A 26,557-nucleotide genomic window follows, 5' to 3' on the forward strand; every position below is an offset into this window, starting at 1 on the left:
TAGCTTACAGACACCAGAAAGAGACTTTCCCCCCAGTACCAATACAAATCAAAATATTCCCAGCAACTACACATATAAAAGTTAACCAGCCAGATCCACAATTGCAAATAGAGTAAAACAATCAAAAAGCCTAAACCGCCTGTTTTTATTTACTATTTGAAAAGAAACTTAGAGAGCCTGTAGTAATGTCTGGTCTCTCTCACACCCTCCGAGAGAAGAACACACAACGGACAAAGAACACACACAAAAGCTTCCCTCCACCCAAATTTAAAAGTATCTTGCCTTCTGATTGGTCTCCTGGTCAGGTGTCCAGTTCCCTGCTTGTAACCCTTTACAGGTAGAAGAGACATTAACCCTTAACAATATGTTTGTGGCAAAGGGGAAAAACAATTGAAGACAGTTGGCAGTTTTTCAAAGAGACATTATTACAGGTACAAAAGCAAACTATCCCACTGTGTAGAAAAGATAGGAAGTATGGCAAGAGACCACCCTGGCTTAAAAATCAAAAAAGAGACCTACAGAAAGTGGAAACTGCGTCAAATTACAAAGGATGAATACAAACAAATAACACAAGTATGTAGGGACAAAGTTAGAAAGGCCAAGGAACAAAATTAGATCAAACCAGCTAGTGACATGCACAAGAAAACATTCTAGAAATACATTACAAGCAAGAGGAAGACCAAGGACAGGATAGGCCTGTTACTCAGTGAAGAGGGTGGGGGCGAGGAACAAGAACAGAAAATGTGGAAGTAACAGAGGTGCTTAATGACGTCTTTGTTTTGGTTTTCAACAAGAAGGTTGGTGGTGATTGGACGTATAACAGTGAATACCAGTGAAAATGAGGTAGGATCAGAAGAGGCTAAAATAGGGAAAGAACAAGTTAAAAATTACTTAGATAAATTAGATGTCTTCAAGTCACCAAGGTCTGATGAAATGCATTCTAGAATATGCAAGGAGCTGACTGAGGAGATATCTGAGCCATTAGCTACTATCTTTGAAAAGTCATGGAAGATGGGAGAGATTCCAGAAGACTGAAAAAGGGTAAATATAGTGCCAATCTATAAAAATGGAAATAAGGTCAACCTGGGGAATTAAAGACTAGTCAGCTTAACTTCTGTACCTGTACAGGGCTGCCCAGAGGATTGAGGGGGCCTGGGGCAAAGCAATTTCAGGGGCCCCTTCCATAAAAAAAAGTTGCAATACTATAGAATACTATATTCTTGTGCGGGCCCCTCTGGGGCCCGGGGCAAATTGCCTCACTTGCCGCCGCTGACCCAGAAAGATAATGGAGCAAATAATTAAGCAATCAGTTTGCAAACATCTAGAAGATAATAAAGTGATAAGTAACAGTCAGCATGGATCTGTCAAGAACAAATCATGTCAAACCAACCAGATAGCTTTCTTTGACAGGGTAACAAGCCTTGTGGATAGGATGGATGCGGTAGACGTGGTATATCTTGACTTTAGTAGAGCTTTTGATACAGTCTTGCATGACCTTCTCATAAACAAACTAGGAAAATGCAACCTAGATGGAGCTACTATAAGGTGGGTGCAAAATTTGTTAGAAAATCATTCCCAGAGAGTAGTTATCAGTGGTTTACAGTCATGCTGGAAGGAAATAAAGAGTGGGGTCCCAAAGGGATCAGTTCTGGGTCTGATTCTGTTCAATATCTTCATCAATTATTTAGATAATGGCATAGTGAGTACACTTATAAAGTTTGCAGATGATACCAAGCTAGGAAGGGTTGCAAGTGATTTGGACGATAGGATTAAAATTCAAAATGATCTGGACAAACTGGAGAAATGATCTGAAGTAAATAGGATGAAATTCAACAAGGACAAATGCAAAGTACTCCATTTAGGAAGGAATAACTGGTTGCACACATACAAAATGGGAAATGACTGCCTAGGAAGGAGTATTGCGGAAAGGGATCTGGGGTCATAGAGGACCATAAGCTAAATATGAGTCAACAGTGTAACACTGTTGCTCAAAAAACAAACATCATCCTGGGATGTATTAGCAGGAGTATTGTGAGCAAGACACGAGAAGTAATTCTACTCTACTCTGCGCTGATTATATCTCAACTGGAATACTGTGTCCAGTTCTGGGAGCCACATTTCAGGAAGGACGTGGACAAATTGGAGAGAGACCAGAGAAGAGCAACAAAAATCATTAAAGGTCTAGAAAACGTGACCTATGAGGGAAGATTGAAAAAATTAGGTTTGTTCAGTCAGAAGAGAAGACTGAGAGGGGACATGATAACAGTTTTCAAGTACATAAATGGTTGTTACAAGAAGGAAGGAGAAAAATTGCTCTTCTTAACCTCTGAAGATAGGACAAGAAACAATGGGCTTAAATTGCAGCAAGGGCAGTTTAGGTTGCACATTAGGAAAAACTTCCTATCTATCAGAGTAGTTAAGAACTGGAATAAATTGCCTAGGGAGATTGTGGCATCTCCATCATTGGGGATTTTTAAGAGTCCATGCAAGGTATTGAAAGATATAATCACATAACCAGGGTATAACTGAAATATTAAGAGAAATTGTTTTAAAAGTGGGATAGGGATGGAATTCCAATTAATAACATGCACTAATCCTGACGTGTAATTTTTGAAACTGATCAAACATGAAAACTCTCCAACTCAGAGAAATATGGAGGAAATTTCTTACACTATTGCCATCTATTGGATATCAATAGAAGCAGCAGATAAACTAAGCTAAAATCAGAGTGCTCTGAAAATCAGTACCCAATAGAAAATAAGATTGCCCTAAGGACTCTAGTGCTGAATGAATTTATAAAGAAACTTTTCCATACCAAACTATTCAAAATAGCAGGGACCTTACTCTTAAGAGTCTTTAAAATAAAACATCTTTACTCCTTGAAATAAGAAATGTGTTAGCAGTATTAAAGAGGTGATGATTGATGAGCATAAGAAAATGTAATAAAAATCTTGATCATTTGTATTGATATATCATAACTGCTGATCCTCAAACTTACCCTATGACAACTGCTTAAGAGACTGCATTTATGTGTTCAGTACATACCTAGAAAATTTGATGTATGTAACTTGGACCTATGCACTGTGTATATACTTGTGTGTTTTTGGATGAATGAATAAACTGTTGATTAAGAACACCATGTGTCCTGATTTAAGAAATATTGTCCAAGGTAAAAATTGACCTGAAAAGAACCTAGAGTTAAAATTAATAAGCTAAGGCCTTGTCTACACTGCCACTTTACAGAGCTGAAATTTTCTCGCTCAAGGGTGTGAACAACACCTCCTTGAGCGATGCATGTTTCAGCACTGTAAAGTGGCAGTGTAGACAGTGCGCTAGCGCTGGGAGCTACTCCACTCGTGCGGGTGGGTTTTTTACAACACTGGGTGAGCTCTCTCCCAGCACCGGTGCCGTGACTACATAGCCACGTTAAAGTGCTGCCGCAGCAGAGCTTTAACATTGGTAGTGAAGACAGACTCTAATTCTCCCTGAACTCAGTGAAAATGGGTTATCCTGATTAAATTCCATCACAATAGTGTGATGCAGTAGGGACGGTCTGCACAGTGAATGGGAGAGCAGGGAATGACTTTAGGTGATGGACAGTACCTGAGCCTGTAACCTGAGCCAGGCAGGGGGAAGGAGGAGTGAACACCTTTGCCCGAGAAGCTGGACAAAGGAAGAGGGCCTGTTGGAGAGAGTTTTTCAGTTTCGGTTTCGGGCAGGGTGGTGGAATGCAGGGAATCCCAAGCTGGGATCTAAGCTCCCTGAACCTCCAGAGTGACTTGATTGAGGGGTCCTGGTTGTGCCTACAAGCTCTGCTGTAGATTGAGTTCCTATTGTCCAATAAACCTTCTGTTTTACTGGCTGGCTGAGAATCACTGAGGGTCCCAGGAAGAGGGGAGCAGGACCCTGACTCCCCCATACTCCGTGACAACTAGTGACCATAAACACTTACCAAATTGGCAAGTCTAGTCTGTTAGATTTCAGCTTTAAAATCTAACTGGCAACTCAGCAAATCCATAAAATTGACCCCCATTCATGCTTACAACTGGAAAACATGTTATACATAAGTACAGCATTGTGATGTGTCATTCCATATTCTTTATGAAAATATGCTTATGATATGAATATGACATAACAGATATACTTTATGCAAGATGGCTCATGTGAGATATCGTTGGAAAGGTTATGATTTACTGAATATGATTATCCAGTTTGTATGCTTGTATCATTTCTGTATCTGAAGTTAGGAATATTGACTATGTATCTGCATTTCAACTATGCTACTTTAGGTGACGTCCACTGCTAACACTTCAGGTGCAACAATGGAAAAGCCAGACAGGACAGATGGCCCATCAGTGAGGACAATGGACTGTGAAAAGCTTGGCTTTCCTGTGGACACTCCATACTGCTACTGACTCATGGACTCTGTGATACTAAGAGTCAGGTGGTCTTGTAACCTGATACTAAAACATTACCTGGGACTTCTTATAACTTTGCACTGTAAGGAAAGGGGGGTCAAGTTTGGGAAACAAAGGAATCCCACCTTAAGTAAATCCTATTTAAGGGTGGGGAGGAAGGCAAACTGGACTCCTCTCCATTGCTGTCTGCCCAAGAAGAAAGACTGCAAACACCACCTGAAGGGAAGGCAAGGGGGGAGTCCAGACTGAGACAGGGGTCCAGTCTGAAAAGGAATATAACGAACTCTGAACCACAGAAACTTTGCAACTTGTCTTCAGCAACATCTACGGTGAGAAATACTATTTGTAACCAATTTCTTTAGTGAAACTAGCTTAGTTTGAGTGTTTGATTTCATTTGGTCAGTAATCTGCTTTGTTCTGTTACCCTTTTTACCACTTAAAATCGGTCTCTTATAGATAATAAAATTTGTTTTGTTTATTATTAAACCCAGTTTCTGTAATTTCTAACTGGGGAGGGGGAAGAAGTATGCACAGCTCTCTCTACATTGAGGGAGGGGGCAAATTTCATAAAATCTTTGGGTTGTACCCCTTAAAAGGAGTGAGCATCAGAGTGTGGGAGCAAGTCCCTTGAACTGAGTCTTCCCAGAGTGATCTGCAGCTGGGTGTGGCCCTGCCTGTGTGTGGGTTAGCGGAGGCTTTAATTGCCTGGCTCAGCAAGACAGGTTAAAGGGGTCCCAAACTGGCAGAACAGGTAGACTCAGTGGCATCTCAGCACATCAGGTGGCTTCCTAAGGGGCATAACCTATCAGAAGCATAACCAATCAACATGAAAACTAAATTCTTGACAGTAAAATGATCTACATCAGAGGTTCTCAACCTGGGGTCTGTGGACAAGCTCCATTCAGGTGGTCCACAGATAGTTCCCTCTAACATTGACAGGTCACCCACCTAATTAGTGGAGCCGTGAAGATGTGGCTTCACTAATTAGGTGCTGGACCTGGAGAAGACACACATGTAAGGTGAGGAGGTGGCCTTGGAGGGAATAGGTGGTAGGAGGCAGTGGGTGAGAAGAGGGGGTGCGGTGAATTTGGGATGTGCAGGGCTGTGGCAGCCAGAGAAAGAGATGACTTTCCCCAGCTCCAGGACTGTGGTTGCCAGGGAGACAGAGTCGTTCTTCCCAGCCCCAGCTCGGGGGCTGCTGTGGCAGGGGAGAGACAGAGACCACCCTTTAACATTCTCTTTGTTTAGCTAAATGAGTTCCTTAGCAGTCTATCCATTCAGGCATGTTTTTTGTTTTAAGCATTTTTATGGCTCTAGGAGGCAGCAAATCAGACGAGTTTATCTAAGCGATATAGTTGTAAAACAACAACAAACAAAAAAACAAACAGTGAATGTAGTTTGAATTGCATATAAAAAAAGCATCACACATTATGAAGCATGCTTTCTTTCTAGGACTCTGGTGAGATCACACCTAAAATACTGCGTTCAATTCCATGGGTCTCATTACAGGAAAGATATTGAAATATTTGTGGGAGTTCAGAAAAGAGCAATAATTATTGGAGGATGGAAGAATCAATTTATGAGGAAAGACTAAAAGAGCTAGATCTGTGTAGTTTAGACAAGTAACAACAAAAGGTGGTAGGCATGACAAAATATCTGAAAAGTGTAAACATCAAGAAAGGACATGAACCAGGGACAGTACCAGACACCAGCTTGCCCCAGGATTGGAGGAACATAAAGTTGGCTAAAAGCCACCTTTATTTCCTCTCCAGTCTTGGACAGCACTGATTAGCCAGATGGAGGATGTCACAGGGCGTACCTGCCCGATAGCACCCCCAGGGGACCAAGGCTCAGTTTTCCCATACATCATCAATAAGTTAAACAAGGCTTTACATAGTGAACAATGCCCCTTCTGAGGGGTCTAGTTTATTAAGGAATGGCCTAATGAGAATACAAGAAAAGCTTCACCTCAGCATTCTAGCTGAGCAACAGAGTCAGTCTTAGATTATCTGTTCCAACCGCGGCCCACTACTCCCCTCCAACAGGGTTCTCTTGGCTCAGTCTCTTCCCTGGAGTCAGGCCTCTTGCCAGTTATGTGAGGAGAATCTTTTGCTGGTGCCAGAGGTCTGTGGAGATCTGTCAGCTGCAGCTCAGCATATGGCACCTAACAGGCTGGGCTTCCTGCCACTGTTCAGGAGTTCTCCGTCCCCTGCAACACACCTTCCAGGCCCCTGCTCTGGTGAGCTCTCCTGCTTAGCTCTTGTGGGAGTACTTCTCCTCAGGAGCTTCCTGTCTCTAGGAACCACCTCAGCTGAGCCCTGGTAATCCTTTAGCAGGCTTATTAGCCAACCAGCCACTTATAGATTTAATTACTTCCAGGTTGATCTGAATTGGCTCATTCTCCCTTACAGGAATCTGTCACAGTAGGCTGGTCCCTGACACCTCTGTAAAGGCCAGCCCCCTATGTGACAGATCTTGCTCCATATACTGAACATTACCCACAAAGAAAGTTTGTATAACAAACATATAAAATAGCAAAGATAACAGCTTTGGGTAGCTCAAGATTCTTCATACCTTTTGTATGTGCTGTGTTACCATGGAGTCCAAGTGTGCTGTTCTGGCTTCCAGCTTCTTCAAAGGAGCTCCAGAGAAAACTTCATCAGCACAAATTGCACCTGAAAGAAAAAAGGTAAATGAAGCAAAAAAACCACTATAACATATTAGCATCTACAAGAACTACACCATGGATCAAGAATCTTTTATTTGAGGGATTTAAACAGCAACTATCTGGTCTGATTACAACACAGGTATATTGTTCCAGCAGAGGTAATGAATATTTTATAGTAGGCAGTCTTGAACATGCAGATACAGTAGGGTAACCTAACAGTATATGCTTATTATTTATCTTTGATAGACAGAAATACTTCTAGATAATACAACAGTGCTCATGATTTATGAAGCATGAGCATGCACCTCGCAATAACTTTGTTTAAAGGGTGCTATATCAGCAGAAATAATCTTGAGTAACTGGAATTCACATTCCAAAATTAGTTCCAAATGTAAATAGGATGATTAAGAGATGGTAGCCTTAGAATCAGAATATTTATTTTCAATAACCCCTGAAACCCTTTTTCCAGAAGACTAGAAAAAAAACTAATGTGCCAATATTTTAAAAGGGTGGACATGACAACTCAGGAAATTATAGGACTGTCAGCCTGACATTGATCCTGGGCAAAACAGAACAGCTGATATGGGACTCATATGGGGGTGAGGGATAGCTCAGTGGTTTGCGCATTGGCCTACTAAACCCAGGGTTGTGCGTTCAACCCTTGAAGGGGCCACTTAGGGATCTGGGGGGCGGGAAATCAGTACTTGGTCCTGCTAGTGAAGGCAGGGGGCTGGACTTGATGACCTTTCAGGGTCCCTTCTGGTTCTATGAGATAGGTATATCTCCATATATAATTAATAAAGACTTAAAAGAGAGTAATATAATTAATGCCAATAAACATGGATTTATGGAAAATAGATCCTGTCACACTAATGTGATATATTTTTATGATGAGATTACAAATGTGATTGATCAAGGTAATAACGTAAATAATATTCTTAGACTTCTCTAAAGGCATTTGACTTGGTGCTGCATAACATTTTGATTAAGAAAAAGACAGTTACTCACCTTTGTAACTACTGTTCTTCGAGATGTGTTGCTTATATCCATTCCAATTAGGTGTGCGCGCACTGCGTGCATCTTTGCCGGAAGATTTTTACCCTAGCAACACTCGGTGGGTCAGCTGGGTCGCCCCCTGGAGTGGCACCGCTATGGCGGTGAATATATACCCCTGCCGACCCAATGGCCCTTCAGTTCCTTTTTGCCGGCTACTCCAACAGTGGGGAAGGAGGGCGGGTTTGGAATAGATATGAGCAACACATCTCGAAGAACAGTTACAAAGGTGAGTAACTATCTTTTCTTCTTCGAGTGCTTGCTCATATCGATTCCAATTAGGTGACTCCCAAGCCTTACCGAGGTAGTGGGGTCGGAGTGAGATGTTGCAGAATGTAGAACTGCTGAGCCAAATGCCACATCATGTCTGCACTGTTGTACTAATGCGTAATGTGACGCAAAGATATGGACCAAGGATCAGGTAGCTGCATGACATCTCTCCTGGATGGGTACATGAGCCAGGAAGGCGGCAGATGAAGCATGAGCCCTAGTAGAATGTGCAGTGAGGTGGCTCATTGGAACATGAGCCAACTCATAGCAGGTGCGGCTGCAGACGTCACCCAAGATGAAATCCTCTGGGAGGAGATAGGGAGGCCCTTCATTCGATTTGCTACTGTGACGAAGAGTTGGGGTGTTTTACGAAAGGGCTTTGTTTGCTCGATATAAAAAGCGAGAGCCCTACGGACGTCTAGGGAGTGCAGTTGCTGCTCTCGGCGTGATGAGTGTGGCTTCGGGAAGAAGACCGGAAGGAAGATATCTGGGTTGATATGGAAGGCCGATACCACCTTAGGGAGGAATGCCGGATGTGGTCGCAGCTGTACCTTGTCCTTGTGAAACACTGTATACGGGAGGTCGACCGTGAGAGCCCGAAGTTCGGAGACTCGTCTTGCCGATGTAATGGCTACGAGGAATGCTGTCTTCCAGGACAGGTACAGCAGTGAGCAGGTTGCCAGCAGCTCAAAGGGAGCTGCCATAAGTTCGGCTAGAACTAGGTTGAGGTCCCAGGTTGGGGCGGGGCGATGGACCTGCGGGTATAAACGTTTCAAGCCCTTGAGGAACCTTGAAACCATGGGGTGAGAGAAGACTGAGTGGCCGTTCCTCCATGAGTGGATGACGGAGATGGCCGCCAAGTGCACCTTTATTGATGAAACAGCTAGGCCTTGTTGTTTTAGGGACCAGAGGTAGTCCAAGATGGTAGGAACCGGTGTCTCGGTAGGAACAGCGTTACACTGCTCACACCAGCAGGAGAAACGACTCCACTTGGCTATATATGTTAACCTAGTGGAAGGTTTCCTACTACCCAGGAGTACTTGTTGTACCGAGGCAGAGCAGTGTAGCTCGGACTGGCTTAACCATGCAGCAACCATGCTGTAAGGTGAAGAGACTGCAGGTCTGGGTGGTGAAGTCTGCCGTGGTCCTGAGTTATGAGATCTGGCCAAAGAGGTAGGGGGATTGGGTTGGTCAGCGAGAGGTCGAGCAACATGGTGTACCAGCGTTGCCTCGGCCATGCCGGAGCAATCAAGATCAGGTGGGCTCTGTCTCTGTGGAGCTTGAGCAGACCCTGTGGACCAGCAGGAATGGTGGAAAGGCGTAAAGATGTCGTCTCATCCACGGTATCAGGAATGCGTCTGATAGGGAGCCCGGGGAGTGACCCTGGAAGGAGCAGAACACGTGGCATTTCCTGTTCTTGCACGAGGCAAAGAGGTCTATGCAGGGAGAACCCCACTTCCGGAAAACAGAATGGATAACGTCCAGGCGAATCGACCACTTGTGAGACAGGAAGGATCTGCTGAGGTGATCCGCCAGAGTGTTCTGAACTCCTGGGAGAAAAGATGCTACCAGGTCAATCGAGTGGGCTATGCAAAAGTCCCAGAGCTGGATGGCTTCCTGACAAAGGGGGGAGGAACGTGCGCCGCCCTGCCTGTTTATGTAAAATATGGCCGGTGTGTTGTCTGTGAACACTGAGACACAATGGCCTTGTATATGCTCTTGGAACACCTGGCACGCTAGGTGGACTGCCCTCAGCTCCCATACATTGATGTACAAGGTCAGTTCTTGAGCTGACCAAAGGCCTTGAGCGCGGAGATCCTCGAGGTGAGCTCCCCAACCCAGAGTTGACGCATCCGTGGTCAGGGCCACTGAAGGTTGAGGTGGGTGGAAAGGCATCTCTGCGCAGACCAGGGCGGGCGACAGCCACCAGTTTAGGGAGTTTATGATGCTTGGGGGGATCGTGAGGATCATGTCTATGCTGTTTCTGCCCGGGTGGTATACTGAGTTGAGCCAAGTTTGAAGGGGACGGAGGCGTAGTCTGGCGTGTTTGGTCACGAACATACAGGCTGCCACGTGACCTAGGAAGCCGAGACAAGTGCGAGCCAAAGTTGTCGGGAAGTTTTGCAGGCCTTGGATAATTGATACCATTGCCTGAAACAGGGGCTGTGGTAAGCAGGCTCTGGCTAGAGTGGAGTCCAGGATGGCCCCAATGAAGTCTATTCTCTTAGTGGGAACCAGAGTGGATTTTTCTATATTGATCATCAGGCCTAATTGCCTGAATAGGTCCTTGATGATGCCCACATGATGGGTGACTTGTGTCTCGGAGGTCCCTCGAATGAGCCAATCGTCGAGATAAGGGAAGACATGTACTCGACGACGAAGGAGGGAGGCGGCGACTACAGCCATGCATTTTGTGAATACTCGTGGGGCCGCAGAAATGCCAAAACGGAAGGACCATAAATTGAAAATGTTGATGGTTGACCACAAAATGGAGGTACCGCCTGCGTGGTGGGTAAATAGCAATGTGAAAATATGCATCCTTCATATCGAGGATGGCATACCAGTCTCTGGGATCCAAGGATGGGATGATGGTCCCCAGGGATCCCATGCAGAACTTCAACTTTATCATGAATTTGTTGGGTCCTCGTAGGTCTAGGATAGGTCCCAGACCTCCCTTTGCTTTGGGAATTAGGAAATAGCAGAAATAAAACCCCTTGCCCCTTGAGTCTTTCGGTACCTCCTCTATAGCTCCCATGGTTAGGAGCGTCTCTACCTCTTGCAAGAGGAATTGCTCGTGAGAGGGGTCCCTGAAGAGGGACGAGGATGGGGAGTGTGTGTGTGTGTGGGGCGAAATAAACTGGAGGTGGTATCCCAATTCTACCATGCGCAGCACCCAACGATCCGATGTGAGTCGGGCCCACGCAGGGAGGAAATGGGAGAGGCAGTTGTAAAAAGGCGGAAAAGGATCCTGGGAAAGAACTGGTACGCCGTTCTCGGGTGTCCCTTCAAAAGTTCGCTTTGGGTCCCGCGGCTGGTTTGGTGAGGCCCTGATTTTGACCCCCTTGGGGCCCAGACTGCCTTCTGTGATTCCCCTGGCCTCGTCTTCTGCAGAAGTCCTGTCGCAGCCTAGGCAGGTGGTAAGCACGCTGAGGCTGAGGATGGAAGGACCTGCGCTGAGTCACCCAGGTGTGCATTCCCAGCGAGCGCATGATCACCCTGTTGTCCTTTAGGCTCTGCAGCCTAGGGTCAGTCTTTTCAGAAAATAGGCCTTGGCCCTCAAAGGGCAAGTCTTGTATAGTCTGTTGTAACTCAGGAGGGAGGCCTGACACTTGAAGCCATGATATTCTCCTCATGGCCACTCCTGAGGCCAGAGTTCTGGCTGCTGAGTCGGCCACGTCCAGTGAGGCTTGGAGAGAGGTTCTTGCCACCTTCTTTCCTTCCTCCAAGAGGGCTGCAAACTCCTGGCGGGAGTCTTGGGGAACTAGCTCCATGAATTTGCCCACTGCTGTCCAGATGTTGTAGTTGTATCGGCTAAGTAGGGCTTGCTGGTTCGCCACCCTGAGTTGGAGGCCTCCAGCAGAGCATACCTTGCGGCCCAATAAGTCCATGCACCTAGCCTCCTTGGATTTTGGAGCAGGAGCTTGCTGGCCATGGCGCTCCCTCTCATTAACCGATTGCACGACCAGGGAGCAGGGTGCACGTACAAATACTCGTACCTTTCGAGGGTACCATGTACTTCCGCTCAACTCCCCTGGCCGTGGGTGGAATAGAGGCTGGAGATTGCCAGATGGTATCGGCATTTGCCTGAATCGTACGAATACAGGGCAAGGCTACTCTTGTGGAGCTGTCAGCTGATAAAATATCCACCACAGGTTCTTCTATCTCCGGGACCTCCTCCACCTGAAGATTCATGTTCTGGGCCACCCGCCTCAGAAGATCCTGATGGGACCTCAGGTCAATTGGGGGAGGGCTGGAGGAGGATGTCCCTGCCACCGCCTCATCTGGAGAGGAGGAAGAGGAGAGGCCAGGTACAAGAGGGTCCTGTGTGGGCTCTTGTTCTTGGGCGGTGTCAGGTTCAGGTGGACCTGAGAGTCTGTCGGCAGAACGGACGCTTCATCCATACCTGCAGGAGGAGGGTGGCTTGCAGTCGCCTCTGGCACCCGATGTTCAGATGGCACAGAGCATGGGGCTTCTGGGTGCGCACCTTGGGCTTGGTGATATGCTCAAGGTGTCCAGAACGACCACTGATGAGGCCCTTGTTCTTGATCTTGAGTGTCCTGGAAGACTCGGCTAGGCATGTCTGAGTCACGGTCCTGTGCATAGGAAGCACTGTCCACGTAAGATGACACTGAGGTGTGTCTAGATGGCCAAGGAGGAGCTGAGAAACCCTGAGCAGGGACATCTCTAGACGATCTCTCTCGGTGCAGCACTGGGGAGTGGTACCGGGCGCCATAACGGTACCATGAACGAGACCGGGACCTGCAACAGTACCAGTGCTGAGAGGTCAACCAGGATCTTGAGGCTTGTCACCTGGAGTGGCTGGGAGAGGCGCGGTGCCAGGAACGGTGCCGGGAGCTGGATCGGTACCGGCAGTGCCGGGCCGGTAAACAGGACGCTGAGCGGTGCCACGAGTGTGACCGGTACTGTGATGGAGAGCGGTGCCGGGACTGCGAATGGCGTCGGGTCTGGGATCGGCAACGGGACCGAGAACGCTGGTGGGACCGAGATCTTGATCGGTGCCTCTCAGCGGTGCTGATGGAGGGTGGCCTCAGCAGGGCACGCTTGCCAATAGACTGAATAACCCGTACCGGCAGTGCCGAGGGTTGAGGCAGTGCAGACTCCGTCATTGCAATCAAGTCCCTCGCCGTGGAGAAGGTCTCAGGCGTGGACGGGATACTGAGCTCAACCACAGCATGCGCTGGGGAGCTTTCAGGCACCGGACTCAATGGTCCTTGTGGGACCGGAATTGACAGTGCCGAAGCTGGTGGTGCTGCGGCAGGTGTCGGTGCCAGGCGATCTGACTTAAGCGGATGCTCTGACTGTGGTAAAGGCGGCACCGAAGCAGCGGGAGTGTTATGATGCTTCTTGACCCACGGTGACAGGGAACGGTGCCGAGGGGCCTTAGCGGTACTGGGGCGATCTGGAGCCGAAAGAGCGCTTCTCCCTGAGACAGACTGTTCAGCGCTTGGTGCCGAGGGCGTTGGACTAAGAGCTGCCTCCATCAGGAGCTGTTTGAGGCGAGAGTCCCGCTCTTTCTTCGTCCTCGGCTTAAAGGCCTTACAAATCCGGCACTTATCTGACAGATGGGATTCCCCGAGGCACTTAAGGCAGGAGTTGTGGGGATCTCCCGTTGGCATTGGCTTATGGCAGGACGAGCACGGTTTGAAGCCTGGTGACCCCGGCATGAGCCCCGGTACCGGCTGGGGGGAAGTGGCTAATTTCCGATCCCCTTGCTACTATATACACTAAATATATTATAGAAACGACTAAAACTAACTACAACTATAGAGATTATAACTATTTACACAACTATTAATAAGGAACTACAAGTAGCTAGGGAGGTAGAGATCAGCTAAGCCGCGCTCCACCATTCCAAAGACTGACACGGGTGGTAAGAAGGAACTGAAGGGCTGTTGGGTCGGCAGGGGTATATATTCACCGCCATAGCGGTGCCACTCCAGGGGGCGGCCCAGCCGACCCACCGAGTGTTGCTAGGGTAAAAATCTTCCGGCGAACGTGCACACGGCGCGCGCGCACACCTAATTGGAATCGATATAAGTGAGCACTCAAAAAAGAACTAAAACAATACAAAATCAACATGGCATACATTAAATGGAGTAAAAGCTGGCTAACTGACATATCTCTAAATGTAACTATAAATCGACACTCATCACTGAACGAGTGTGTTTCTTTTAGTGGGGTCCCTCAGGGATCGATTCTTGACCCTACACTATTAAAACATTTTAATTTGTCATCTGGAAGAAAACAAAATCATCACTGAAAGTTTGCAGATGACACAAAGATTGAAGAAGTGGAAAAAAATAAAGAGGATACGTCACTGATAGCGATTTGGATCGCTTGGTAAGCTTGTTACAGGAAAACAGTAGGTGTTTTTATATGGCCAAATGTAAATGTATACATCTAGGAACAAAGGATGTAGACCATCCAATAAATATGGCCATCTCTATCCCGGGAAGCAGTGACTCTGAAAAAGATTCAGCAGATAATCAGCTGGAAGCATATTATCTGGATCTGCTGATTTTAAAATTTCTACTTTAGTAGCAGCTGTTTAACATCCTCCTGAGATACTATTGGAATGGAAAGAGTGTCACCGTTATAAGTAGTGCCCTTTGTTTTCAGGTTTTACCAAAGACCCTCCAAAAAACTGTAGGTTTTGAAAAATCCAGTATTCAGATTTTTCCATTTTCTACCTGGATTTTGTACCTGCTCAAATTCCCCAGGCCTGTTTGCATACTCCATAGCAGAAAGCACAGTGCACCTGCACGGGGGAGGGAAACTGCCAGTTGGTGACCACTGCAGCTGCACAAGATAGGCAAGGAGCCTGCTGAGACGACTGACTGCTGCAAGGAGTGGAAGGCTGCACCTGGTGAGTACTGGCCCCCTCCTGACCCCAGCCATTCAGCACAGCCCAGGGCAAAGATTCCTGTCTGCTCCCCAAATGTCTCCCTCCCTACTTCCAGACCCCACTCCTTCTGTGTATGCCAGGAAGCCCATCTACCATCCCCATCCACCAGGTACCTCTCTCCCCAACTTCCCCCACCCATGAATGCTGGGCATCTCTTCCCCCATCTGACACCTCCTCCCCCACCACCAAATCAGGTATCCTTCTCCCCCCCAGACACCCCTCTCCCTGCCACCCCACCCCCCATTTCCCCTCTGTGATAACTCCTGTGAGCAGCTGTCTGGAGACACGTCATTGTCTGGAGAGGAGCCCCAGAGCACAAAACCCCATCCACTGCATCCACCAGGCAGAGCTCCTGCCTGCCCCTGGGCTAGAAACAGGTTGTTCTAATCTCCCTGTGGCCCCGAGGAGTAAAGCTGGAGAGCACACGATGTGAGGAGGAAGGTAATGGCAGCCCCCCTGCTGTTCGCAAATCAGTGACTGGGATCTGCTCTCTCCTGACTCCCTGTCCCTGTGTCCCACCTCTGTGACAGAAAAGACGATTTTCGGATCCATGAATATTGGGAACCTTCCCTCTTCTCACTAGGCACTCCTTACCCACCACCCACTGTCCCCAGTGATAGCCTGTGAGAGTAGCTGGGCCCAGGGACATGTCCAAGACTTCAGGAGAACAAGCCTTGGAAAAGACACTTGTCCTACACACCCTAGGACTCCCTAGGATTTTTGGAATTCACACTTGATATAAGAGGCCTCAGTGTAACCGTGAAAGTCACCAAAAGTAAACTATTTTTGTCTTCAAAATAAGTTTTATTTGTTCAACGGGCATTAGAGATAATGATTTCATAAACAAACTCTTTTCTCTATTTGTTTCTTTTTCCCCTCTTCCTGTTCCCCAATATTAACCCTGATATTCACCTAGAAAATGGTGAAGTTAATTTTTTACACTCCTCTTTGCCTGTTTATTAATTTTTTAGATAAACACTGCTAAATTCCCAGAAAATTAAATTATATGATATGACTACTACAGGGGGCAGAAAGGGCAGGTATGGAGTGAAGCGGAAGTGAGGAGGATTTGAGGGAGAGGATGGAGGAGTAGGTTGGAGCAAACAGCCAATTAGCATAGGGCAGAGAAAAAGTCTGAGAACTTTCTGCAGTTTTAACTGGAATGTCAAAAGGGCCAAAAGTATGCTTTGGCTGCTTCTGCTCCTACCAGCAGGAGTCTGAGGTTGGTTCTCCTTTGCAGTTCTCCTACAAGGACACATGACAGGGAGGCACCAATTGGATCCTAGTGGAGATTAATGTTGAAACATGTTTCTCTTACCACTAGTTTCCTGGAAATTGTGGGTGTGGAGCTGAGTGACGGGTGGAGCTGAGTGGTGCTGAGTGCTGGATGGGTCATCGAATGGAGCAGATGATTTTTTGGAAAATTTAGATGCCTTTTCTAGTTGCTCTTCCATTATCCAATATTTATGCTTTAACTTTCTTATTTCCTCTTCCAGGGATTGAACATAATCTACAAACATAAAAAAAAAAAAAAAAAAAAAAAAAAAAGGATTTTGGAAAAGGTATTTTAACTTAAACAAGCAATTAAATCATCGTGAGTTTGGCAGACCACTTGCTAGAAAATTTCCTTTTATCCAATCATACAATTCTAGAGTTAGAAGGGACCGCAAGGGTCATCTTAGTCTAACCCCTGCCAAAGTGCAGGATTTGTTGTGTCTAAACCACCCAAGGCAGACGACTATCCAGCCTCCTTTTGAAAACCCCAGTGAAGAAGCTTCCATAGCCTCCCTAGGCATCTGTTCCATTGTCCTACTGTTCTTACCAGTTAAGAATTTTTTCCTGAGATTTAATCAAAAACTGCTATGCTGTAGTTTGAAACCATTGCCTTTTGTGGCAAAAGGAGAATGTTTCTCCACCTTTTTTATTGCAGCCTTTCAAGTATTTGAAGATCACAATCATATCCCCCTTAATCTTCTCTTTTCCAAACTAAACAGATCCATTTCCTTCAGACTTTGCTCATTTGGGTTGCATTCCAACCCTTTAATCATCTTTGTCACTCATCTCTGGATCCTTTCCAGTTTCTCTACATCCTTTCTATACATTGGTGACCAAAACTGGACACAGTACTCCAGCTGAGGCCTAACCAGCACCAAGTAGAGCAGTACTATCACTTCCCATGATTTTCATGCTATGCCTCTGTTAATGCAACCTAAAATTGCATTTGCTTTTTTTTTTGCAACAGCATTGCATTGCTGACTCATGTTGAGGTGGTGATCCACAACAACTCCCAGATCCTTCTCAGCAGTGCTGCTGCCAAGCCAGTTTCCCCCAATTCTGTATTTGTACATTTGATTTTTTCCCCTAAGTGTAGGACCTTACATTCATCTTTGTTGAATTTCACTTTGTTGCCTATAGCCCAGTTCTCCAATTTAGCAAGATCCCTCTGAATTTTAGCTCTATCCTCCAAAGTGTTGGCAGCCCCCCCCCCCAGCTTTGTGTCATCTGTAAACTTGATCAGTATGCTCTCAATATCTACATCTAGATCAATAATAAAAATGTTAAACACTGGACTCAGAACAGATCCCTATGGAATCCCGCTTGAGACATTCTTCCAATCCAACAACCTGATTCCATTAATAGTTACTCTTTGTTTGCAGTTGTTTAACTAATTATGTATCCACTTAGTGGGAGTTCTGTCAAGCCTGAATTTCTTCAGCTTACTTATCAGAATTGACACAGTCTCATATGCCAAAGCCTCGATGAAGTCCAGGTATATTATGTCCATCACATTCCCCCATCCACCAAATCAGTTGCTCTGTCAAAGAAGGAAATCAAGCTGGTTTTGCATGATTTGTTCTAGTGATCACCCCTTCATCCTCCACGTATTTGCAAACTGAATGTTTTATACATTGCTCTAGTAGCTTCCCAGGTATTGAAGTCATGCTGACTGGTCTATAGTTCCCCAGCTCCTCCTTTCCCCCCTCTTTTATAAAAGGGCATTACATTAGCCCTTCTCCAGTCTTCTGGGACCTCTCCTGTCATCCATAAGTTCACAAATATCATTGCCAGTGGCACCAAGAATTCTTCAGCTAATTCCTTCAGTACCCTCAGGTGAACAGCATCAGATCCAGCTGATAAGAGTATTATATCCTCCAACTGCTGGAAACAGAAACAACTGAGCTTTGACAGCTTCAAGCTTTACATATAGGAGGATGGTGTCAACAAAAAGGCTCAATGGTATTGTCTTCAGCTATTAGCAGGGAAGAACTACATGCACATATCAGCACTAGCATAGAAGATTGGAGAGAGAAATGTCCTTTAGAAATAATTAATAGAAATCTTTGATTGAACTGAGTAATCAAATTGTTTCACTAGCAGAGTATAAATTAATAGGTAAAATAAGAGTTTATGTCTAATGAACACCTCTGCACATAATAATTAGCTCATCAATTCATATCTGCTTGGAAACAGCAAGGTTTAAAATAACTTAACTATTCATAACTATTCACAATGAAATCTCAAAAGTTATAGTAGAATAAACAGCCATTTTGGAGGAAAATGAAGCAGGTGCAGAAGAATCTACTTTGCTGGGTCTGTCTGTTTTCTCAGATCCAGAAAATGGTCTGAGCTGGCTTTGGAGTAATTCAGGGGACTCAGAAGTTGAATGTTTCGCTAAGTGAGGCATGTGCAGTGAACAAATATGCAGTGTTTAAAAAATCTACACCATTTGTACCATGCATGTGCAAAAAGGCCATTAAAAGGCTCAAAAATTGTCAAATTTTCACCAAAACATTCAAATGCTTCTCTTTTGGGATGGTTATTTCCCTATCAAGTTACAGTTATCTTGCCTTCCCAAAGTTCAGAAAAAGTTCACAAGAATTTCTTTATGAAGGGGAAACTGTAGTTTTCATTCTCCTCATACAAAAAAAAAAAAAAAAAAAAAAAAGGAACAATTTTGGCCCAAACTTTATTTTAGAAAATTTTTGGTAGAGACTATGCCTGCAAAACTGTAGCTCAAATGGTTAAATTTTCAGCAAGTTATGAGTTGGGGGTTGCAAATAAGATTTGCCAGTTATTTCTAACTATAGAGGTTGCTATCAGTTCCACCTGTAATGTACATGTTCATTCACAACCCATGTATTCTTCTCTGAATTTCCTTTTGTGTGATGAGTATTTAAAATACACCTCTCACAGGTAATGTGAAAAGGAAAAGAAAAATGTAAACTGTGATACTAAAATGTTTCAAAATATAGACAAATAATATTCATTAAAGGGATACATTTGAAAATATCATTTTTTCTTGTTTATAGCTATTATTTCTGTTAAATAAGATGAAAATAGTATTCTAAGGCAAGAGCTGTGACTTAAGAGGAAAGTGTTAAATGCCATACAAAACTGCTACAGAGTAGCACTTTCAACCCAGTTCTCTATATTACCAGGAGTAAATATGACTGTAGCAGCCTTAGCATCAGTGGCAGTTTGCTGTGTGTATTGTATCTTTTCTTTCCTGGGGAACGAGGATGGTGTCTGATCACTGAGAGTCTCCATTTCTTTCCTCATTTCTGCAATAGCAACCCGCAGGCTGGTGTTCTGTTCCTTTAATCTTTGGATCTCTGTGGCAGAAAAATCTTTTCCAAGAACTCCTTTATTATCACCTAGAAACATCTGAAAAATAAAACAGTGACATCATGTTATTATCAGTGATAGAGTGTCTTCCAAACACAGCAAATAATAATCCGCTCAAGGTTAAAAAGTGTTAAGATCATATGGGAAAAGAACAACTGAAAGAGGAAAATGATTAGGTAATTCTGGGAGTTACCTGAGAAAAGAGTACGTCAGATTTATTAAAATGACTGAAAGAAAAAGTAGATCAGTTTAACTGACAGAAATACACTCTTCCCCTCTCTATTCAATGGAGTTTTTATTTAAATAGGGTCAAATCAGAGACAAGAGAGAATGTTTTGCACAGATGGGTATAGTGTCTCTTGGAGGCAGAAAAGGAAAAATTACAAATGTAAACAGAAATGTAACACTGAAAACATCTCAGTAATACTTATTGGAATCAACTTACATAGAGGGAAAAATAAAAGCAGCCAGTATGAATGGAGAGTCAGGTGAGTTTCAGATATACATGGCGATGCAGTCTGCACTTTCTTATAAAGTTGCTGAAGTGACTCTAAGAAAGGTTACACAGTAACTAGCTTTCCATCCTCAGCCCAGTTTTGTCCCCTCACCTTACTACTTTCTCAAAACAAATTCTTTCCACCTGAAATTTCTTGTGTAGAGAAATTTCTGCCAGAGGAGATTAATAAATGTAACAAAATGCTTGGTTTAATTATGCTACTCTATGATATTTATAAGAAATGTTATGAGAATGTAAAATTTAAGTATTGAAGTTGAGGAGTGCTTGCATTTGGGTTTGTGGCTCATATGTGATGAATGGGAGGTGGTTTGCAGCAGAGGGCTTGTGATCCATATTAGAAATGTTGTGACATTGTGGTATGGCATTTTGGTAGTTGGGTATAAACAAGTTGTTGGACAGACAAAGATGAGTATTGATGTGGGGCCAGAGTTAAGGCTGTTTGTATAACCTAAAGGGATAGATTCTCAGCAGCTGAAAACTGCCATAGATCTATTGACTTCAATGGAGCTATGACAATTTACACCAGCTGAGGATCTGCCCCTAGAATTTTATACTTAATTTAGATTTCCAGGCTTTCAAATGTGCTTGTTGTTTTAAAATAGTAGAAATACTGTAATATTTTTTTCCTTCTTAATTGATATGTATTTGCAACCTTAACTCTATTTTCATGTATGTTGTGCCTGGGAATATATAAAAACTATATTATAGTATTTTCTTTTATCTAAAAATTCTGTATCCTAGCTCTAGAAAATAGTAGATGTGGTTAATACTGCTTTTTAATATATACACAGTTCTTCATGTTCTAGTCAAGGAGGACCTCATTTTCCTGGTTAACAAGTAGTGATGTGGTGCACCCTAGTGCCCAAATACATTCTTCACTTTCATCCTTCAGAAAGGCCTGTTATGAATAACAGTTCTGCTAAAATCTCAATGGGGTAAAGCAACAGATATTAGCAAAATCAGAAATCTCCTGTCCAGCTCCATGAAAGTTCTCACATTTCTCAGTGATTTACAAGTTGATTAGAAGGATTTAAACCTAAAGCAAGGATCAGTAATACAGATGGTAGAGGTGTCCAAAAGTTACATATATAGCCAGAAAGTAGTATTTAAGGATTCAACTATGCTTGGGATATATTTTCCTTTTCTACTGCACTGCAGTCCTTAACACAATATAAAATATGAAAGCAGAAAAAGATGAAAGTCTAAAATTAATGCACAACTGAATATATCTTAGAAATATGTATTATTAGGCTGATTCATATTAGATGTTCAGCTACATTATGAAAAAATATGCTGGGGATATGGTTCTCCATTTTTCTTCAGTAATCTAACAGACAAGTCTCTTCCCAACTTTCTAAATCCTACCTGCAGATTTCTTCACCACATGGTTTTTCATGTCCGATTTATTCTATTTTAATATTTACAGCACAATTTTAAGCACTGCTGAAAGACTCTTTATTGCCTGCTTCCCCATTTAGAGTACAGCAATCACAAAAATGTTTTCCTCTGGAATATTTGCAGATTTTAAAATTTTCCTTCTGATCTCAATCTGGGATTCTCGACAGTTTCCCAAATTTTTATTCAGTCATAGGTGGTGTAATTATGTAAATACACATGACAAGCCTGTCCCTTAACTGTTACTTGCAGCAGTGGGATGATATTTGTCTACCTCATCACAATGAAAATCATAAAATACTAATTTAATATTTCCAACAGAATTTAATTTCTTTCATGTCTTTAGCACATGCCATTCAAAGGCAAAAATTATTCTCTGAACATTATAATTCCTTCCACTGTAATATTCAAACAAGAAGCTAAGTCTCTGTCTACACACAATTTATGTGCCTGCTTTCTATTTCTGGTCATATACAAGCTGGGCCAGAGCCAAGTATCTGTGGACTGCAAGCTTCAAGGACAGAAAACAGCAAGAATGATTTTGCAATACTAAAAGGCCACTTTACTTCAACAAGGGACGGAAAATATACAATCCTTCAAGGAAAGCCACAATGCCATATTAATATAAGATTAGAAGTACAGGATATGAGAAAGGGGCTGGGGAGGAGCCAACCACTTCATCTTTGTCCACAACAAATTTTAAAACCATATTATTACCTAATGAAAACACACTTTCACTTATAATCCATTTTTATAGCTAACTGCAGAAATAAATTGAGAAAAATAGTACATTCTTCCTAAGATCCTCAAAAGGAATGATTCCTTATAAAATTTTTGGTGGGGCTCAGAGGTCAGGGATATGAGCGGTAGAGCCCTCTAAATTTCAGTCTGGGGGCAAAACCCCCCAGTAGGAGAAAATACCTGTAATACCTCCATCATACCTGGTGCATGGGGTCGCAAGGCCACTCAACGATAGAAAGTTTGCAGATGACACCAAGGTGGGAGGGGTTGCAAGTGCTTTGGAGAATAAGATTAAAATTCAAAATAATCTGGACAAATTGGACAATGATCTGATATAAACAAGATGAAATTCAATAAGGACAAACACAAAGTACTCCACTTAGGAGGGAACAATCAGTTGCACACATACAAAATGGGAAATGACTGCCTAGGAAGGAGTACTGCGGAAAGGGATCTGGGAGTCATAGTGGAGCACAAGCAAAATATGAGTCAACGGTGTAACACTGTTGCCAAAAAAGCAAACATCATTCTGCAGGAGTGTTATAAGTAAGACACAAGTAGTAATTCTTTCATTCTACTCCATGCTGATTAGGCCTCAACTGGAGTATTGTGTCCAATTCTGAGCGCCACCTGTCAGGAAAGGTCTGGACAAATTGGAGAAAATCCAGGAGGAGAGCAACAAAAATGTCTAGAAAACAGGACCGATGAGGAAATATTGAAAAAAAAATTGGTTTGTTTAATCTGGAGAAGAGAAGACTGAGAGGGGACATGAGAACAATTTTTCACCCTCTTCTTTCTGTACTTCATTAGCCTCTGAGGATAGGACTGGAAACAATTGGCTTAAATTGCAGCAAGAGAGGTGTAGGTTGGACATTAGGAAAGACTTCCTGTAAGGGTAGTTAAGTACGGGAACAAATTATCTATGGAGGTTGTGGAATCTCCATCATTGGAAATTTTTAAGAACAGGTTAGACAAACATCTGTCAGGAATGATCTAGTTATTACCCAGTCCTGCCTTGAGTGCATGGGACTGGACTATGACCTCTTGAGATCCCTTCCAGTTCTATACTTCCATGATTCAGGGAAAAAAAACTCAGAATCATTCTTCCATGCATAAGTGCTGGACTATATGGGCTCATGGGGGACCAGGCCCCAACAATATTCTGGAAAGAAGGCCCAGCCCTACCAATCTTTAAGCCAAGAGTACAACCAGAAGAGGGGATCCAGGTTACTTACTGGGACACCCCAAATTTGAGTGGCATTGGGGGTATCTGAGTGGCACTGTGACCCCATGCACCAAGTATACTGGAGGTATGGCAGGTATTTTTCTCCTGTTTTGGGGGGGTTCTGCCTCCCCAGACTCCAATTATAGGAGGCGCTGTCCCTTGCACCCCTGACCTCTGGGCCTCACTAAAAATTTTACAAATGCAGCACCTGTGCTTCCATGTGATGGGATGACAACTATTGCCCTAAGTCCCACAGTGCTTAAGTACATTTGCAACTGAGCCCTATGTTTGCAAATTGGATTTCCTGCTGAGACGATTTAGTAAAATAGCAGCTCTTAATGGGAGACGGTATTTGAGATATTAAAACAGCAGCAGGCATTCTAAAAAGATTTTGCAATTTCATATAATTTTAAAATACTCATTTAAGACTAACATAACCTTAAAATCTGCACTGTGACAATCCTGGAGCAGAACAGAGAATCACAATTCTTTCTCTGCTCCTTCTTTGCTTTGAGGAAGAAGAAAATTACGTTGCCCCTTTTCTTGGAGCAGTTTACCTCCCCTGTACACCTGGCATAATACTTTGGCCAGTGAGTGATTGGGGCAGTCAGGACTCCTCCCCATTCCTGTCCACTTGTTCAAAGTAATGGAAGAGTAGCCTCTTCTGTCCTTCTTATGGCCAGAATCAAAATCTGAGCAGGACCAAACAGGGGAGTAAGAAAGGGTCCACTGCATGACTGAATAAGGACAATGATAATCTAGCCCTTAGTTACCCAAGCTGTTCACACTGATCACTGCATTTTCCTTTAAAAGGATAATACCCCAAAATGAATTGTGGGGGTCTCTGACAGTCCTTTCCAGTGCATACATTACACCTGTTAAATGGAATATCTTCTGTGGTATACATTGACCATAGGTACACATACTTAACACATTTGTAAAGGCTAGTGTAAACACCCCTATACATTTTGTTCCAGGCTGGAAATGTTTGTACCTCAAATTAACATGCAATCAATTAACTTGAGGTATACACATTTAGTGAAGACAAGCCCCACATAGCTGGCTGTATCAGAATGAATTCAACCAAAGACAAGGCAAATAAGTGTTGTCTAACCTGTTTCTCTCCTTCAGGCAATATACCATGTTTCTGAAGTGCCTGCACTGCTTGGTCTCTTTCAAAGGTCAAAGCAGACAGGACTGTTTCCATTTCACACAGCTTCTGTTCCTTCTCTTGTAGCTGAGCTGTAACCTACAAAACACAAAAATTACTGTGTCTTAAGTACAGACAGTGCAGAGCTATTAGAAGGGAGGAACAATGGTCTTCTGGTTCAATCACATGACAGGTAATCAACAAACGTGTTCTATTTCTGGCTCTGCCACAGACCTCCTGTGTGACCCTGAAAAAGTCACTTAACTTCCCTGTGCCTCAACTTCCTAACCTGTAAAAGTGACAATAATAATAATTTGCCTCCCAGACATTCATTAATGTCTATAAAGCACTTGGGATACAGAGTGGTGTTATAAAACACCAGGATTAAAGTTTACTTTTTAAAATAGTAAACAGGTCATTTCATTATACTCACATGGTTACTTGGAATTGGCCACTGACAACCATCACCAGTACATTCTGTAAAATCTCTGAACAAGAAGACTGTCTGCAATGTAGTCCACTCTACATGGTACTACAGTGTAAAACCATTCAGAGACCGAAGCTGGTGCAAAATCCAATGGCTTGCTTCATGAGCAGGAAATATTGCTGGAAGAATATGACACTAGTGCTCTGGGACCTACACTGGCTCCCCATTGGTTTCCAGGTGGAGTTTATGTACCTGAGGAATCACTTCTCTTTCCGTGCCATACTGACACACCTGGGGTGTTCAATCTGAACCCCTTTCATTAGAAAAGAGAAAAGGGTGGCTGGCAGAGTGTTCTCCATGAGGGCTCCGAGACCTAGCACTTGCTCCCTTCACTTGATCCAAAATATCCTGAATTTGGGTGACTTCCTGGAAACACTGCAAAATAAATCTGTTTGATAGGCTCTGGGGAGAATTGAGGGTAAGCTTCCCATAATGATGAAGGAATAGAAAAGAGTATTTGTAGGTATCTGGCTGTCTGAATTCCTGTTGAAATGATTACTTTAATGCTGCTGGGATTTTATTTATTGTTTTATTAATGATGTTAAGGTGCCTACAGCCTTGGACAGGGTATCTTTTTTATTATTTTAAATCCAAGTAGTCTTTAGAATAACAGAAATGTTAGGCTGGAAGGACCTTGAGAGTGATGAAATCACTCAGTACAGACCAAAGTCAATTTGATCTAATAATGACCTGGTCCCTTGCTGTTAACAGGCTCTGTATTAGATCCTCTGATTTCTGATACTGATTTCTTTCAGCATTTTCACAGCGCCGCTGCCAGTCCAGTTCTGCTTGCACTTTAGCCCGTTCCAGATTCTGCTCTCGTTCTGCTGCCAGAGACAATTGCTGCTTATACCTATGACACAGAGGACCAGCGTGAATTTTTTTCCCTGTTCCCTGAATTTCTAGTTCAATTACTAAGAGACCATTGAACTGGAGAAACAACATAGTATGTCCAGTACCTGAAGATCTGGTGCTTAAGGGAGATTTTAATTACTGAAACATACAATGGGTAATTAACTAACACACTGAACTCTGTAGCGGGCAACTTGTTGTTTCAAAGAGTGTAGAAGATAATCTGAGAAGAACAGGAGTACTTGTGGCACTTTAGAGACTAACAAATTTATTTGAGCATAAGCTTTCATGGGCTACAGCCCACTTCATCAGATGCATGCAGTGGAAAATAGAGTAAGAAGATACATAAACATGTATGTGTATGTGTTATATATATATATACACACACACACATATACACAAATATAAACACACACACACACAGAGAACATAAAACAATGATTGTTACCATACACACTCTAAGAAGAGTGATCAGTTAAGGTGAGCTATTACCAGCGGGAGAGAAAAAA

General features: G+C 43.6%; 1 protein-coding gene across 8 annotated transcripts in view; it reads right to left on the reverse strand.

The window, feature by feature from the left end:
- Positions 1 to 26,557, reverse strand: part of CCDC57 (coiled-coil domain containing 57) — a 147,468-nt gene that overhangs the window by 60,878 nt on the left and 60,033 nt on the right. For all 8 annotated transcript variants that reach the window (XM_050919922.1, XM_050919925.1, XM_050919926.1 and 5 more), the window contains 5 exons: positions 25,887 to 26,049; positions 24,674 to 24,808; positions 19,492 to 19,720; positions 16,374 to 16,565; positions 6,993 to 7,093 (listed from right to left, as the gene is read on the reverse strand). In XM_050919922.1, coding sequence (XP_050775879.1) covers positions 6,993 to 7,093; positions 16,374 to 16,565; positions 19,492 to 19,720; positions 24,674 to 24,808; positions 25,887 to 26,049 — 820 coding nt within the window. The remainder of the gene's footprint in view (positions 1 to 6,992; positions 7,094 to 16,373; positions 16,566 to 19,491; positions 19,721 to 24,673; positions 24,809 to 25,886; positions 26,050 to 26,557) is intronic.

Source organism: Gopherus flavomarginatus, chromosome 12, assembly GCF_025201925.1.
Source record: "Gopherus flavomarginatus isolate rGopFla2 chromosome 12, rGopFla2.mat.asm, whole genome shotgun sequence".
Classification (NCBI taxonomy): Eukaryota; Metazoa; Chordata; order Testudines; family Testudinidae; genus Gopherus; species Gopherus flavomarginatus.